We start from the raw sequence: 16,467 nt of genomic DNA, 5'->3' as shown, positions 1-16,467 counted from the left end.
CACTAAAATATCAATCAGTACACATCCAACATCTAATGGATTTATTGTAAAGACGTTTATATTATAAACAGACACAGAACAAGAATATATGTCCAAAGAACACAGATGCCCCACTCGCACTATCCTTTTCCATGTTCCATGGACCGTGAAATTGGACAATAATCTAATTTGGCATTAAAATTAGAAAGATTATACTATAGGGAACATATGTACTAAGTTTCAAGTTGATTGGACTTCAATTTCATCAAAAATTACCTTGACCAAAAATTTTAACATGAAACTCCCACTTTAATTTTCTATGTTCAGTGGACTGTGAAATTGGGGGCGAAAGTCTAATTTGACTTTAAAATTAGAAAGATCATATCATAAGCAACAAGTGTACTAACTTTCAAGTTGATTGGACTTCAGCTTCATCAAAAACTACCTTGATCAAACACTTTAACCTGAGCGGACGCACAGACGAACGGACGGACGAACGAATAATTTAGTACAGGTTTTAAGTAATTTGTGGCAACCCAATACTTGGCATATTAATTTACCAATAATACATAGTTTGTTAAAATAAACTAGAGGCTCTAAAGAGCCTGTATCGCTCACCTTGGTCTATGTGAATATTAAACAAAGAACACAGATAGATTCATGACAAAATTGTGTTTCGGTTATGGTGATGTGTTTGTACATCTTACTTTACTGAACATTCTTGCTGCTTATAACTATCTCTTGGTCCAGTAGTTTCAGTGAAAAAAGTTAGTAAAAATTTACAAATTTTTGTGAAAATTGTTAAAAATTGACTATAAAGGGGAAAAAAATAACTCCTTAGGGGTCAATTGACCATTTTGGTCATGTTGACCTATTTTAAGGTCTTACTTTGCTGTACATTATTGCTGTTAACAGTTTATCTCTATCTATAATAATATTCAAGATAATAACCAAAAACTGCAAAATTTCCTTAAAATTACCAATTCAGGGGCAGCAACCTAGCAATGTGTCGTCCGATCCATCTAAATATTTCAGGGCAGATAGATTTTGACCTGATAAACAATTCAACCACAGTCAGATTTGATCTTAATGCTTTGGTTTTTGACAATTTTACCCCTATGTTCTACTTTTAGCCGTGGCAGCCATCTTTTGGATGGCCGGGTCACCGGACACATTTTTTAAACAAGATACCCAAAAGATGATTGTGGCCAAGTTTGGATTAATTTGGCCAAGTAGTTTCAGAGGAGAAGATTTTTGTAAAAGATTACTAAGATTTACGAAAAATGGTTAAAAAAAAAATTGACTATAAAGGGCAATAACTCCTAAAGGGGTCAACTGACCATTTCAGTCATTTTGACTTATTTTTAAATCTAACTTTGCTGAACATTATTGCTGTTTACAGTTTATATCTCTATCTATAATAATATTCAAGATAATAACCAAAACAGCAAAATTTCCTTAAAATTACCAATTCAGGGGCAGCAACCCAACAATGGGTCGTCCAATTCATCTGAAAATTTCAGGGCAGATAGATCTACACCTGATAAACAATTTAACCGCGTGTCAGATTTGCTCTAAATGCTTTGGTTTTTGAGTTATAAGCCAAAAACTGCATTTTACCCCTATGTTCTATTTTTAGCCATGCCAGCCATTTTGGTTGGTTGGCCAGGTCACCGGACACAATTTTCAAACTAGATACCCCAATGATGGTTGTGGCCAAGTTAAGTTCAATTTGGCCCAGTAGTTTCAGAGGAGAAGATTTTTGTAAAAGATAACTAAGAATTATGAAAAATGGTTAAAAATTGACTATAAAGGGCAATATATCTCCTTAAGGGGTAAACTGACCATTTCAGTCATGTTGACTTATTTTTAGGTCTTACTTTGCTGAACATTTTTGCTGTTTACAGTTTATCTCTACCTATAATAATATTCATGATAATAACCAAAAACAGCAAAATTTCCTTAAAATTTCCAATTCAGGGGCAGCAACCCAACAAAGGGTTGTCGGATTCATCTGAAAATTTCAGGGCAGATAGATCTTGACCTGATAATCAATTTTACTCCGTCAGATTTGCTCTAAATAGATCAAAACTTCGGATACAATTTATAAACTAGATACCCTAAGGAACATTCAGTTAAAGTTTGGAAGTATTTGGCCTAGTAGTTTCAGAGGAGAAGATTCTTGAAATAGTTTACGACGACAGACGACGACAAACGACAACGGACGACGACAGATGACGACAGACAACGACAAAGGACGACGACAGACGACGACAGACGCCGACGGACGCCAAGTGATGGCATAAGCTCACTTGGCCCTTCGGGCCATGTGAGCTAAAAACTTGATTAACAGTTTGAAAGTAAACTAATTATAGCTTAATCCAATCAAATTGTGTAAGATATTTAATTCAACTGGTCCACATCATAATAAGTAATAGGGCATGTAGGGGTTAACTTGGTTAAGGGAAAAAAGACAGATATTTCAAGTTAAATTTTTTTGCTATGACGAACAAAATTTGTAAAACAAAAGTTTTGCTTTATTCTAAAAAAAACCAACTTTTTGCTCTGTATTGGAATAGTTTTCAGAACTTTCTTTTGCTTATTTAAGGCGATAGAAATTTTGAGCATCAAAATAAAATAGAGAATGTCTACATTATCATTGACTTTATACAAAAAATACCACCTTTTAGAAAATTTTATTCAGTAGCTTGTGGAGGGGGCATAAAATCTATTTTATTATCGTGTCACATATTGCTTGGCATACATATTATACAATGATATTAAAAACTAATAGAACCACAGGCACTTGTTTCTGTCAATGTGCACCCATACGCAAATAAATCCATTATTTGCATCGATTTTTCGTACGGGTGTGGATCATGTGGATTGTAAATCTTACTTCGACAGAAACAAGTGCCTGTGAATAAAACAATAAAAACCGTGCCTGTGAATAAAACAATAAAAACCCAGCCATATCTATTTGGTTTCACATTGCACAAATAAAAAATATAAATATTATTAGAAATTCAACAACACTTTAAAATTTTTTTTTGAAATTTTTCAGCATTTAAGTAATTTAAACTATGTGATAGTATTTTCAACATGAATAAAATAAAAGATAAAATAAAATAAAATAAATAAAAAAATATTATATTCTGTAGAGTGGAGTGGGTGTTCTGCAGTGCAATTGTTTTTTTTTTACACAATTATCGATTTAAATTTTAAATTACAACGCATATTCATACCGGTCCACTCGACTTTTATAGTAAACAATTTGAAAATAAAGAGAAAACTGAAATTCCCTCACCAGAAAAACAAATTGTCGTACGGTACGCTAAAGATATCTAATAGTGGTCGTAACATTCATAATCTTTTGTGAATTTTTTTTAACTCGTCCTTGGTATTAAAGTTAAAAATTCATATAAATGTGTAAAGAAAATACTTACCCAGTTAGCAGCCATTTGTGTTGTCAATATAAGGAAGCTACCATTTGACGATTAGGGGGCTAGAAGGTAATTTAAAAAAAAAACAATACAAGACATGAGTTTTGGGTCATAAAAAGACATTAAGATATTTTTTTTAAATAAAGGTCAGGACTGAAAAAAAATAATAATAAAATGGCATGACAGAGACTACAAACAGAAAAATGCAGGACATTTATTTTTATCCTAACCCCCCTAATTATCAAATGGTACCTCCTTAAAGAAAAAAGACTGACCTAATGCTCCACAAAACGGAAATATTTTAAAATCGTGTTGAAAAAACAGTCTGCTGATAATTTTAATTTTTCTTTTTTTTAATCAAATATTTTGGTTCCCAGGAGGCCGATTTTTGGAACAAAGTCATAGGTACGAGCAAGAATAGTCCTTAGATCCAGATTCCTATCTATTCAGACTTTTACTGTACCCATTTCAAAGGGAGATTATAATTTATTTACATTGCACAACTTATTTCAACTAAAGACAGTAAGAAGCATCTATATCTAGGGAGGATGTCCTTATCTGCAAGAAAACAGAAATTCGTCGAAGATGCTAATGCAGCTAAAGAGCTTTGCAATACAAACTCTCTGCCCTTTGGAGGTATCATTCTATGACATTCTCAGATGAAAATTATGAAAGCTTTTCCCCAAAGTCGTTTACCGGTTACTTTCGTTTTAATTACGTTACATTGTTTGTATTTTCTACAGATTTAACGCAACACGAAACATGAAGAGTAGCTCCTTGTATGAGTAACTGTGTGATGAAAGAGATTATTTTGCCCTGAAAAATGACATTTTATAATAAAAAAAAACTAAACCACTTTCACTCTCAAACTAAAATGATCTCAGTGGCTAGTTTAGCAATCAGATTTATAGTGCTATTGTGAATGATGGTCTATCTTTAAGTCAGTTTTCACCCACCATTTACCACATCTAAACATAAAAAATGATCTCACATTTGTGAACTTAGAGCAATAAAATCAACAACACACTAGAGCAATAAAATCAACAACACACTAGAGCAATAAAATCAACAACACGCTCATATGAATTGCAGTGATCGGGAAGGACGTGTGCCTATTGCACATATCGACCAGAAATGGCGCATAGAGTGACAAATTGGCGCTTACACTATATTTTTCACTTTGTTTTGAAGCGTTTAGATATTGTCAAATGGATTTCCGATAATGTTCCATGCTGCCATCAGGGGTGTGGAAATGATATGACCGACTCGCCCGACTCATACATTTGAACAACCGGACAAGTAATTATTTTTGTCTTGGTTGCCCATAGACAAGTAAAAAAATATACAACATTTGTACAAGACAAAGTTCAAATCCAACAAAAACATAAAATTAATTTCAAAACGTATAAAGATGATTAATTTGTGTAAAAGAAACCAATCTTCCACAAGTAAAAACATCAATGTTCATGACAATAATTATTACATGATACTGGAAATAGATTGATTACCAAAATAAATAAAAATAAGTATGCGAACCAGAGTCGCGTAACATTGCATTGGCTTTGTCCATTGACCCTGGATCGTCGATTAAGTTTTATCCATCATTTACCAGTTGTGTCATTTCTTTAAATTTTGTATCAAGATTCAGATTGACAAATACTTTATAAAAAGCTGGGCAAGCAAGACAAAAAGAATCATGAGTCGAGTAGAAAACCTTAAACGCAAACGGAGGACACAGAGTATTTAAAAAAAAAAGGAAACAGAAGCGAGAATCACTGTCCTCAAATTTAGTATAGTATGTACCTACTGGCTACAACTTTTATTCCAAAACTGCTGCAAAATTGTCCTTTACATGTCATTTCATTGGTTGGTTTGCTGTTAGGTTTCTGTCCCACTGATGTTAACCAATTTCCTACTTTCCTAATTTTTTACACATATAAACAAATAGATTTTATTCGTTTGTGATGCACTATAGTACTGAGTAAGAATCATATATAAGCTAACAAGAAATACTTCAATATTTATTGGGATCATCAGGGCAAGTAAATTTTTTTCCGGACAAGTAAAATTTTTAGTTTTACTTGCCCAGGGACAAGTGCTCACAACAAATATTTCCACACCCCTGGCCATGTATAAATGTATGTAACCAACTGTGTAATGTTCCTCCAATGCTAGGAGCATCTTTATATTTTTGGGACGTCTCGGGTGTTTTCCCTTGGTAATAATAGAACCATGTGCTATATCTGATTACCCAAAAAACATAATTGACCATCATTCATGATATAATTTTTTATAAACAACTTTAAATTTTTGAAATTTGGCTATTACAGACAAGATTTATCTCTAATTATAATCTTTTAAGTTAGTTTAGCTTGCTATTATTTTGATTGAAAAACCCCATAGCTTTTTTATGAATATAGTTTTTTTCTCCATAAAAGGCGTTTAACTGTTCTTGTCATTTTTTGGTCTTTGGCTCGTTTTGACATTTTGTGAACATGCCTTCAGCGAATTGTTGTTTTGTTCTACCAATTAATGATACTCTCTACTGTTTGAAGTATTCTTGTTATCGTGATGAAGTAATAATAATACAGAAAAGTAGAGGAAATGACAGCAACGTCCTCTAATACGGAACGTCCGGAGACAGTATGGTGTCGACGAAGACCCAAATTTAATGTAAAAAAAACATGAACAAGAACAAGGCAACAGTAACAGTTAAACAAATGTAAATAAAAGTAATCTTAAATATTGTCCCGTTTGGAAGAAGTTATTGTATATTCGTTGAACTTGAAATTACAGAATCACATGAACAATATCCATGACATTGTTTAAAATCATAAAGGTAAGTACCACCACCTCTGCTGAAATATACACTTTTAATTTTTTTTCTGTAGTCAATTCAAATGGCCCACTCATTTGACAACATGGCCCTTTATTTTTTAAAATGGCCCATTGAATTTATTTTTGAGGGCCCTGGGCCCATAGAGAAAAAATCCTTCCAGATCACTGAAATGATGCAAATCTATATATCAATTTGTGAGCATTAAAATCAACAACACACACATATGAAATGATGCAAATCTATATCACAGACAACCCTGTCTGTATGTTTATAATTACATAACATTTACAATAAACAGCTGATGAAATAGGAGGGCCAGGAAAATAGTTAAACTTGGTATATATATGATTCAATCTACACCAATTTAATTGGGAAAAGGATGTAAAAGGGAAGAGTTTAATTTGTAAAGTTGATGTTTTATATTTTTTTTCCATTTTGGTCCAGTAAAATAATGAGCTGATCTAGAAATATCTTAATCATTACTGCATCAAATGCCCAATAACTAAATAAAATCACCAAGAAGAACAGAGACAACTTTTTTAACTGAGTTTATTACTAAAAAGTCTATTTCAATTTATATTTTAAAAAAAAAAACCCGATGTATCATCCTAATCTTTTTGATGGCACTCTGGTTTTGACAAACCAACAAGTGTGGCCCTACACCAAGAATTGAAAGACCCAAAAAGAAGTCTCTTAGATATTTCGTAATGAACAATAACTATTAACAATTTTTATTGATATGATAAAAACTACCAATCCAACATGCATCGTTTAAGTTTTATTTCCTCATATTTCATTATTTCAAAATACAAAAAATAACCTGAATCCTAGACTCATCAAAATCTATTGGGACTCACCATTTCTAAAAGTGATGAGGACTCACCATGAAAAATTCCTAGCGAGAACCCTGTAAGATAGTGACGCCATTAACACCTCATCTGATCTGTAAACAAAATCTATGACTGTTGCCCTAACATACATGTATGCATGTTCACTCCCATTCATGTTCGCCCCCTGTTATGTTTTCACCCTAAATGTTCACACGGTTTATTGTTGAATACATTTCTTATCATCTTTAAAGTAAGTTAATTTTTATACGACCGCAAAAATTTTAATTTTTTGGTCGTATATTGCTATCACGTTAACGTCATCATCCGAATACTTTTAGTTTTCGCACTCTAACTTTAGTAAAAGTAAATAGAAATCAATGAAATTTTAACACAAGGTTTATGACCACAAAAGGAAGGTTGTGATTGATTTTGGGAGTTTTGGTCCCAACATTTTAGGAATTAGGGGCCAAAAAGGGCCCAAATAAGCATTTTCTTGGTTTTCGCACTATAACTTTAGTTTAAGTGAATAGAAATCTATGAAATTTTGACACAAGGTTTATGACCACAAAAGGAAGGTTGGGATTGATTTTGAGAGTTTTGGTTCTAACAGTTTAGGAATTAGGGGCCAAAAAGGGGCCCAAATAAGCATTATTCTTGGTTTTCGCACCATAACTTTAGTATAAGTAAATAGAAATCTATGAAATTTAATAACAAGGTTTATGACCATAAAAGGAAAGTTGGGTTTGATTTTGGGAGTTTTAGTCCCAACAGTTTAGGAATAAGGGGCCCAAAGGGTCCAAAATTGAACTTTGTGTGATTTCATCAAAAATTGAATAATTGGGGTTCTTTGATATGCTGAATCTAACTATGTATGTAGATTCTTAATTTTTGGTCCCGTTTTCAAATTGGTCTACATTAAGGTCCAAAGGGTCCAAAATTAAACTTAGTTTGATTTTAACAAAAATTAAATCCTTGGGGTTCTTTGATATGCTGAATTTAAAAATGTACTTAGATTTAGTGAATTGCTCAAAGGCAAAAAAAAACTTTTAAGTTCATTAGACCACATTCATTCTGTGTCAGAAACCTATGCTGTGTCAACTATTTAATTTTAGATTTAAAAAGTTTGAAGAAGAAATCTTTAATTGATTTGTAAAATCTTGACATTTGTTTTGTGTAAAAAAAAACCATGTAATGTCAAAAATTTGATCACAATCCAAATTCAGAGCTGTATCACGCTTGAATGTTTTGTCCATACTTGCCCCAACTGTTCAGGGTTCGACCTCTGCGGTCGTATAAGGCTGCGCCCTGCGGAGCACCTGGTTTTGTTTTGTTTTAAAATAAAGTGACATTCTAAAAAATATATGTATACAGTGTGATCTCGGGTGTGGGTACAAGTCAGATCAGCACCCGGTCAAATCGGCACCCATAGAAAAAGTCAAATCAACACCTGGTTAAATCTAGATCTAGTCAAATCGGCAGCTATTTTATATTTCTAGAACTCCCTAAACAGGGGCTTCCCTAATTTTGAACACCAATAACCATGATTACACAAAACTTCCAGGGTGAAAGCATACAATTACATACAGAAAATTTTATGAAATAGTCTGCTATAGAAGGCCACGAAATGACAAAGTAAAACAATTCAAAAGAGAAAACTAAATGCTCACCAAATATTGTTAGTGTACAGAACTTATAACAACTGTCATATACTACATGTAGGAAAGAAGATTAGCTACATGTATCTACAAAAGCATGTACATGTTTAGCCCACCATTTTCGTCAGAAAAATCCTGTACCTAGTCAGGAATAAGGCAGCTGCTTTCCACTTCTTCTGAATGATAGTGGATAGCAGTATCATCATAAATAATAAAAATTGAATAATTCCTCATCATACATTTACATATACATGATATAGCAAACAGTAGAACAAGTTGAATTTGGATGATTTATGATGAAAGTTGTGCATTATACCTCTAACATGGTGTCAAAAGGGAAGTAACTGTTGATAAAATTGATTTAATAGATTCCACTGTATACTGTTATGCTGTGATTATTTTTCAGATTTTTCCATCTCTGAATCCACCATTTCATTTGCTGTTACCTTGGAAACACCTAGATTTGAAAAATGTACAATTTGCGTAACAGATGACTATCCAGGTAAATTATTTAGCATCATTTTAAATGGGTTCTCATTGGGGGATCATCCCAGATCCAGCTTACTGTTTTGACATGTAAGTGAGCAATTCTCATTTTTTTTTGTAATTTCTTGTGTCCCGCTAGACTTCATTTCCCATTTTCACGGAACAATAATTTGACTTTCACATGACACGCTTACATAAAATCGGTAATCCTGCATCACGCTTAGACCCCAATGAGACCCACTATAAATGGTTTATCAAGATTTTCTACAATGGGAAACGTGAAATGTGATATGGACAGCAATAATGTTTGAACATATTTCTGTTCTTCAGATGACATGCATGTCTATCATGTCTATGTTCAAATTTCATTTAATGCAAATAAGGTCATATACCATTCAACCTTTATTAACTTTCCTATAGGATTCTGGGAAATGTCTATTACACTAGAAGGAAAAAAACATTCCAGATAGCATCATTTACAAGCAATATATACATGTATCATATTGATGCTTAAAGGTCTGTAGCAGAACACTGAAGTTGTTTCATCATGGTCATATCCAGACAGTGTACTAAGGATTAAAATGTTTCATTTCTTTCCAACCTCTGTAACATCAAAGTAAACAGTAGAACTTATGAATGACTAGAAACGTCATCTTGACCTTAATCACAAGTCGTAATCAGGCTCAATTCAAACTTACAGAAAAAGGTCCATCCACCCCTCAGTGTAAAGGAAAAGACAGAGAATGACACATTGTTTTTAGCATGGTGAAGATGATTTAATAGACAATTTGACCACTAATATTTGAATAATATGTACCGTACTCATATTTCAGAAAATACCTTTATTTGTAAATTTGGAGAGAAAGAGGAGACAGAGATAATAAACAGCACAATACCAGTAATAATTGTCAAACTACATAATGGTTAGTACTCTTAAACTAGGTCAAACTACATCATGGTTAGTACTCTTAAACTGGGTCAAATTACATAATGGTTAGTACTCTTAAACTAGGTCAAACTACATAATGGTTAGTACTCTTAAACTAGGTCAAACTACATCATGGTTAGTACTCTTAAACTGGGTCAAACTACATAATGGTTAGTACTCTTAAACTGGGTCAAACTACATAATGGTTAGTACTCTTAAACTGGATCAAACTACATAATGGTTAGTACTCTTAAACTGGGTCAAACTACATAATGGTTAGTACTCTTAAACTGGGTCAAACTACATAATGGTTAGTACTCTTAAACTGGGGATTTATATTTTTGAGGATACCTAATTTTACAGATTGAAGAACAAAATTAAAGAACTTTTATTTTAATAATTATCAGTTACATATCTTCTAAATCACAAAATATTGTTGATTTATAGGGTTATTTTAATTCAAGTTTCAGATACATGTATGATGTAATTATTCTTTTTAAATATCATTTCTCTTTTTTTGTAATGAGTATAATGTACTATTATAAACCATGAAATTGATCTTCTGTTTAAATTTAGATTTAACCAGCCCTCTGGAGACGATGAGTCAGTCATCATTGTCTGTCCCTCCCTCTACGCAGAGATCCATCAGTATGGAGTCTTCAGGTTCTAGTTATATGGACTGTAAATCTACTGTGTCCAGTGAATCAGAAGAAGAAGATATGGATTACTATTATAAGGTATATTGATTTATCTCTGCTCTAAATGATACATGTATTCATGCATTCTTCACTCAAAACCGTTTAGCCTTACTTCGTTAAACACATATGTTTAATATTTGAAATGTTAAGCTTACCAAGTGGCCTTGTGGTCTTTATCATTTGCAGTATAATTCTCGTACTCTGTCTAGCAATCCAACCAATAAAAACTCTGTAATTGGTGTTTTGAGCACACATTTTGTACTTCAAGAACTAAGTAAAGTTTTATGACTGAAAGGCCAGAAATAATAACAGTAGAACATAAATATTTGGTACACATTTACATCAAAATTCTTGAATCAATTTAGTTTAATTTTACACATATTTACCCTGTCCACTTATTATTAACTTTAATAACTTCCAGTCTTCATTTATTATTTGTTATATGAACCTCTTACATGTATATGGTGTACCTTAATTGTTTATTCACATATTATATATATATTGAACAAGTTATTTGTTCATATTCACTTGAAAAATCTTGTTATACGTTTGTTTTGTCTGTGTTTCTGTGTTTCTATTTATTCCATGAAATTTTTATTGGATTTTTCTCAGAGTTCCATATTCAGTCTTTTTTTGTTTTAGAAAAATTTGCTTCATGTGTGCATCACTGTATGATGTGTTTTCATGTTCATAACTCATTAACTTCCTGCTTACCAAATAAGAGCAATTGTTTACAGTTCAACCTTTTTTTACTGATAACTTTTAGATTGTCAAATTTTACCAATATTTCAATTTCAGATATACTAGTTAACTTATAAAAAAGTAAACATTTCCCCTGATAAAATGATACATAGATACATTTTGTCATTTTAAGCAAGTGAGAGCAAGAAAAAAGTTTAAGACAAGAAATCAATCAAAAAGAACTTCAAGGGAGATAATTTTGTTCCAGGATAACAGCCATGACCTCTTTGAGAATGTAAGATCATTTTATAATACATGAAGGGTCGACGTTTTGTAGCATTTCATTTAGATTTAGACCAAAGTATTTTTGTTACAGGAAGAAGGTAGTGTTGGTCAGAAAATTTGTCCTGTTTTGGAAAAAGATATGGAAAAATTAGTAGAATTGTATGGAGAAGCAGCTATATCATACAGGTAAAAGACAGAAATCACTTTTTTAGTGGAAGTCAAAGTTATTTGAAAATTTGTCAACAAATTTCTGTAGTTAAAATGTTGATAGATGTGTGACATACATAATTCACAAGATATTTTGATTCATTGATTATCGCGTCATGTTTCACCTGTAAATTTTATTGTTTTCCGCAATTTATGAAGTATATATAATAAAAACTTATTTGATATCTTAAAGGATGAACACGATCTTTTTTGCAGATCATTGAAAGAGAAATATCAAATTTGTCTGCATTTTGTCTTAATGACATTGAAGACACAGGTTTATCACCCTTTTCCTTACTTTCATAATAAGACATTTTCCCCACTATGAACACTCAAATTAAAAAAAAAATATAGTTAACATGCTTACTTTCTCTGTCATTTTGGTCTCTTGTGGAGAGTTGTCTCATTTGCAATCATACCACATCTTCTTTTTTAGCTCACCTGGCCCAAAGGGCCAAGTGAGCTTTTCTCATCACTTTGCGTCCGGCGTCCGTTGTCCGGCGTCGTCCGGCGTTAGCTTTTACAAAAATCTTCTCCTCTGAAACTACTGGGCCAAATCAAACCAAACTTGGCCACAATCATCATTGGGGTATCTAGTTTAAAAAATGTGTGGTGTGACCCGGTCAACCAACCAAGATGGCCGCCATGGCTAAAAATAGAACATAGGGGTAAAATGCAGTTTTTGGCTTATAACTCAAAAACCAAAGCATTTAGAGCAAATCTGACATGGGGTAAAAATGTTTATCAGGTCAAGATCTATCTGCCCTGAAATTTTCAGATGAATCGGTCAATCGGTTGTTGGGTTGCTGCCCCTGAATTGGTAATTTTGAGGAAATTTTGCTGTTTTTGGTTATTATCTTGAATATTATTATAGATAGAGATAAACTGTAAACAGCAATAATGTTCAGCAAAGTAAGATCTACAAATAAGTCAACAACACCAAAATGGTCAGTTGACCCGTTTAGGAGTTATTGCCCTTTATAGTCAATTTTTAACCATTTTTTGTTAATTAAAGTAATCTTTTACAAAAATCTTCTCCTCTGAAACTACTGGGCCAAATTAATCCAAATTTGGCCACAATCATCTTTGGGGTATCTAGTTTAAAAAATGTGTGGCATGACATGGTCAACCAACCAAGATGGCCGCCACCGCTAAAAATAGAACAAAGGGGTAAAATGCAGTTTTTGGCTTATAACTCAAAAACCAGAGCATTTTGAGGAAATCTGACAGGGATAAACATGTTTATCAGGTCAAGATCTATCTGCCCTGAAATTTTCAGATGAATCGGTCAATCGGTTGTTGGGTTGCTGCCCCTGAGTTGGTAATTTTGAGGAAATTTTGCTGTTTTTGGTTATTATCTTGACTATTATTATAGATAGAGATAAATTGTAAACAGCAATAATGTTCAGCAAAGTAAGATCTACAAATAAGTCAACATGACCAAAATGGTCAGTTGACCCCTTTAGGAGTTATTGCCCTTTATAGTCAATCTTTAACCATTTTTCATAAATCTTTACAAAATCTCCACTGAAACTACTAGGCCACAATCATCTTTGGGGTATCTAGTTTGAAAAATGTGTCTGATGACCTGGCCATTCAACCAAGATGGCCGCCACGGCTAAAAATAGAACATAGGGGTAAAATGCAGTTTTTGGCTTATAACTATGAAACCAAAGCATCTAGAGCAAATCTGACAAGAAGTTAAATTGTTAATCAAGTCAATATCTATCTGCCCTGAATTTTTCAAATGAATTGGACAACTGGTTGTTGGGTTGCTGCCCTCCAATTGGTAATTTTTAAAGAAATTTTGCCGTTTTTGGTTATCTTGAATACTATTATAGATAGCGATAAACTGTAAACAGCAATAATGTTCAGCAAAGTAAGATCTACAAATTAGTCAACATGACCTAAATGGTCAATTGACCCCTTAAGGAGTTATTGCCCTTTATAGTAAATTTTTAACAATTTTCATTAATTTGGTAAATTTATGTAAATTTTTACCAAATATAGTTCTCTGTTACTAATGGGCAAAGTTCATTATAGATATAATTGTAAGAAGCAAAATCGTTCAGTAAAGTAAGAACTTCAAACACATCACCATCACCAAAATACAATTTTGTCATGAATCCATTTGTGTCCTTTGTTTAATATGCACATAGACCAAGGTGAGCGACACAGGCTCTTTAGAGCCTCTAGTTATATTTAGTGAACCTCAAGTTTGTTTTTTTGATTTGCAAAAAATTGAATTGTCTCTCTATATATATTTCCAGATTACTAGATGCCATAGATGAGATAGATATACAGATTAATCTACCACTTAGTTCTATTATTGATGTAAGTAACATTTTATGCTGATTCATTTATTCTGATATTCACATCATTTAAACTGGTTGTGACAAGATGGAAAAATTTTGATAACATCTGCATCAAAAGCCTTTGAAGCAAGATATAGTGATCATTTATTCCATACAACTCTTTGACAGAAACTTCTTTTTTAGTAAAAGACATTATTCAATGCAAAATTTCAAAAATATTTTTTCAATATTTCTTTTTTTTATTAGACTTGCAGATAACATTTACGTATTTTATATTTTTTGCAGGCCTCTGTAGCAGAAGCATGGAAACTTAATAAGGAAGAACCATTAAGTGTTTGTCTTCATCTGTCATATACAAATTATCTCGACATACCAAGTAAGTTTTATCAACATATTTGAATAAAAATATAAATCAATTATTTTACATTTCATTAGCTTACAGATGTTTTATTTGAAGAATATGAATAATTAGCTATAGGTAGCGGTATAACCGAGAAAATAAAGTAGCACATTTTGTTTTGGTCATTTCATCATCATATTTACAACTCTGCTTCCAAAACTGAAGTTTGCACAAATGCTATGTATAACTGAAGTGTATCAATACTTTTTTATTGCATTTGTGGCCTTTTTCCTAGTATGGCTATAAATTTTTATACGACCGCAAAATTTGAAAAATTTTTCGTCGTATATTGCTATCACGTTGGCGTCGGCGTCGTCGTCAGCGTCGTCGTCGTCGTCGTCGTCGTCGTCCGAATACTTTTAGTTTTCGCACTCTAACTTTAGTAAAAGTGAATGGAAATCTATGAAATTTTAACACAAGGTTTATGACCACAAAAGGAAGGTTGGTATTGATTTTGGGAGTTTTGGTCCCAACATTTTAGGAATTAGGGGCCAAAAAGGGCCCAAATAAGCATTTTCTTGGTTTTCGCACTATAACTTTAGTTTAAGTTAATAGAAATCTATGAAATTTTGACACAAGGTTTATGACCACAAAAGAACGGTTGGGATTGATTTTGGGAGTTTTGGTTTCAACAGTTTAGGAATTAGGGGCCAAAAAAGGGCCCAAATAAGCATTATTCTTGGTTTTCGCACAATAACTTTAGTTTAAATAAATAGAAATCAATGAAATTTAAACACAATAATAATGACTACAAAAGGAAGGTTGGTATTGATTTTGGGAGTTTAGGTCCCAACAGTTTAGGAATTAGGGGCCAAAAAGGGACCCAAATAAGCATTTTTCTTGGTTTTCGCATCATAACGTTAGTATAAGTAAATAGAAATCTATGAAATTTAAACACAAGGTTTATGACCATAAAAGGAAGGTTGATATTGATTTTGGGAGTTTTGGTCCTAAAAGTTTAGGAATAAGGGGCCCAAAGGGTCCAAAATTGAACTTTGTGTGATTTCATCAAAAATTGAATAATTGGGGTTCTATGATATGCCGAATCTAACTATGTATGTAGATTCTTAATTTTTGGTCCCGTTTTCAAATTGGTCTACATTAAGGTCCAAAGGGTCCAAAATTAAACTTAGTTTGATTTTAACAAAAATTGAATCCTTGGGGTTCTTTGATATGCTGAATTTAAAAATGTACTTCGATTTTTAATTATTGGCCTAGTTTTCAAGTTGGTCCAAATGGGGGTCCAAAATTAAACTTTGTTTGATTTTTATCAAAAATTGAATAAATGGGTTCTTTGATATGCCAAATCTAACTGTGTATGTAGATTCTTAATTTTTGGTCCAGTTTTCAAATTGGTCTACATTAAGGTCCAAAGGGTCCAAAATTAAACTAAGTTTGATTTTAACAAAAATTAAATTCTTGGGCTTATTTGATATGCTTTATCTAAATATGTACTTTGATTTTTGATTATGGGCCCAGTTTTCAAGTTGGTCCAAATCAGGATTCCATATTAAGTATTGTGCAATAGCAAGAAATATCTAATTGCACAATATTGTGCAATAGCAATTAATTTTCAATTGGAGTTATCTTTCTTTGTATAGAATAGTAGTTGATAATATATGTTGGAAATTTTCCAGACATGACTATGATGTCATTTTCTTTTTTTATTTGCCAATAACTTTATGTAAATAACTTCATTGGAAATTTGCCAATATAAAATG

The 16,467-nt window shown here is 32.4% G+C and overlaps 1 protein-coding gene across 2 annotated transcripts in view; it reads left to right on the top strand.

Moving 5' to 3' along the window:
• The first annotated feature begins 3,892 nt into the window (after positions 1-3,892).
• The window catches only part of LOC143072261 (protein mono-ADP-ribosyltransferase PARP6-like), a 46,887-nt gene continuing 34,312 nt past the window's right edge, over positions 3,893-16,467 (top strand). For both annotated transcript variants that reach the window (XM_076247119.1, XM_076247120.1), the window contains exons 1-7: positions 3,893-4,058; positions 9,153-9,248; positions 10,066-10,155; positions 10,737-10,897; positions 11,916-12,010; positions 14,302-14,365; positions 14,632-14,722. In XM_076247119.1, coding sequence (XP_076103234.1) covers positions 3,971-4,058; positions 9,153-9,248; positions 10,066-10,155; positions 10,737-10,897; positions 11,916-12,010; positions 14,302-14,365; positions 14,632-14,722 — 685 coding nt within the window. In that variant the 5' untranslated portion in view covers positions 3,893-3,970. The remainder of the gene's footprint in view (positions 4,059-9,152; positions 9,249-10,065; positions 10,156-10,736; positions 10,898-11,915; positions 12,011-14,301; positions 14,366-14,631; positions 14,723-16,467) is intronic.

The sequence above is a fragment of the Mytilus galloprovincialis genome, chromosome 4, assembly GCF_965363235.1.
Source record: "Mytilus galloprovincialis chromosome 4, xbMytGall1.hap1.1, whole genome shotgun sequence".
Classification (NCBI taxonomy): domain Eukaryota; kingdom Metazoa; phylum Mollusca; class Bivalvia; order Mytilida; family Mytilidae; genus Mytilus; species Mytilus galloprovincialis.
Note: the sequence above shows the minus strand (reverse complement) of the source record. Positions and strands in the feature narration are given on the sequence as shown.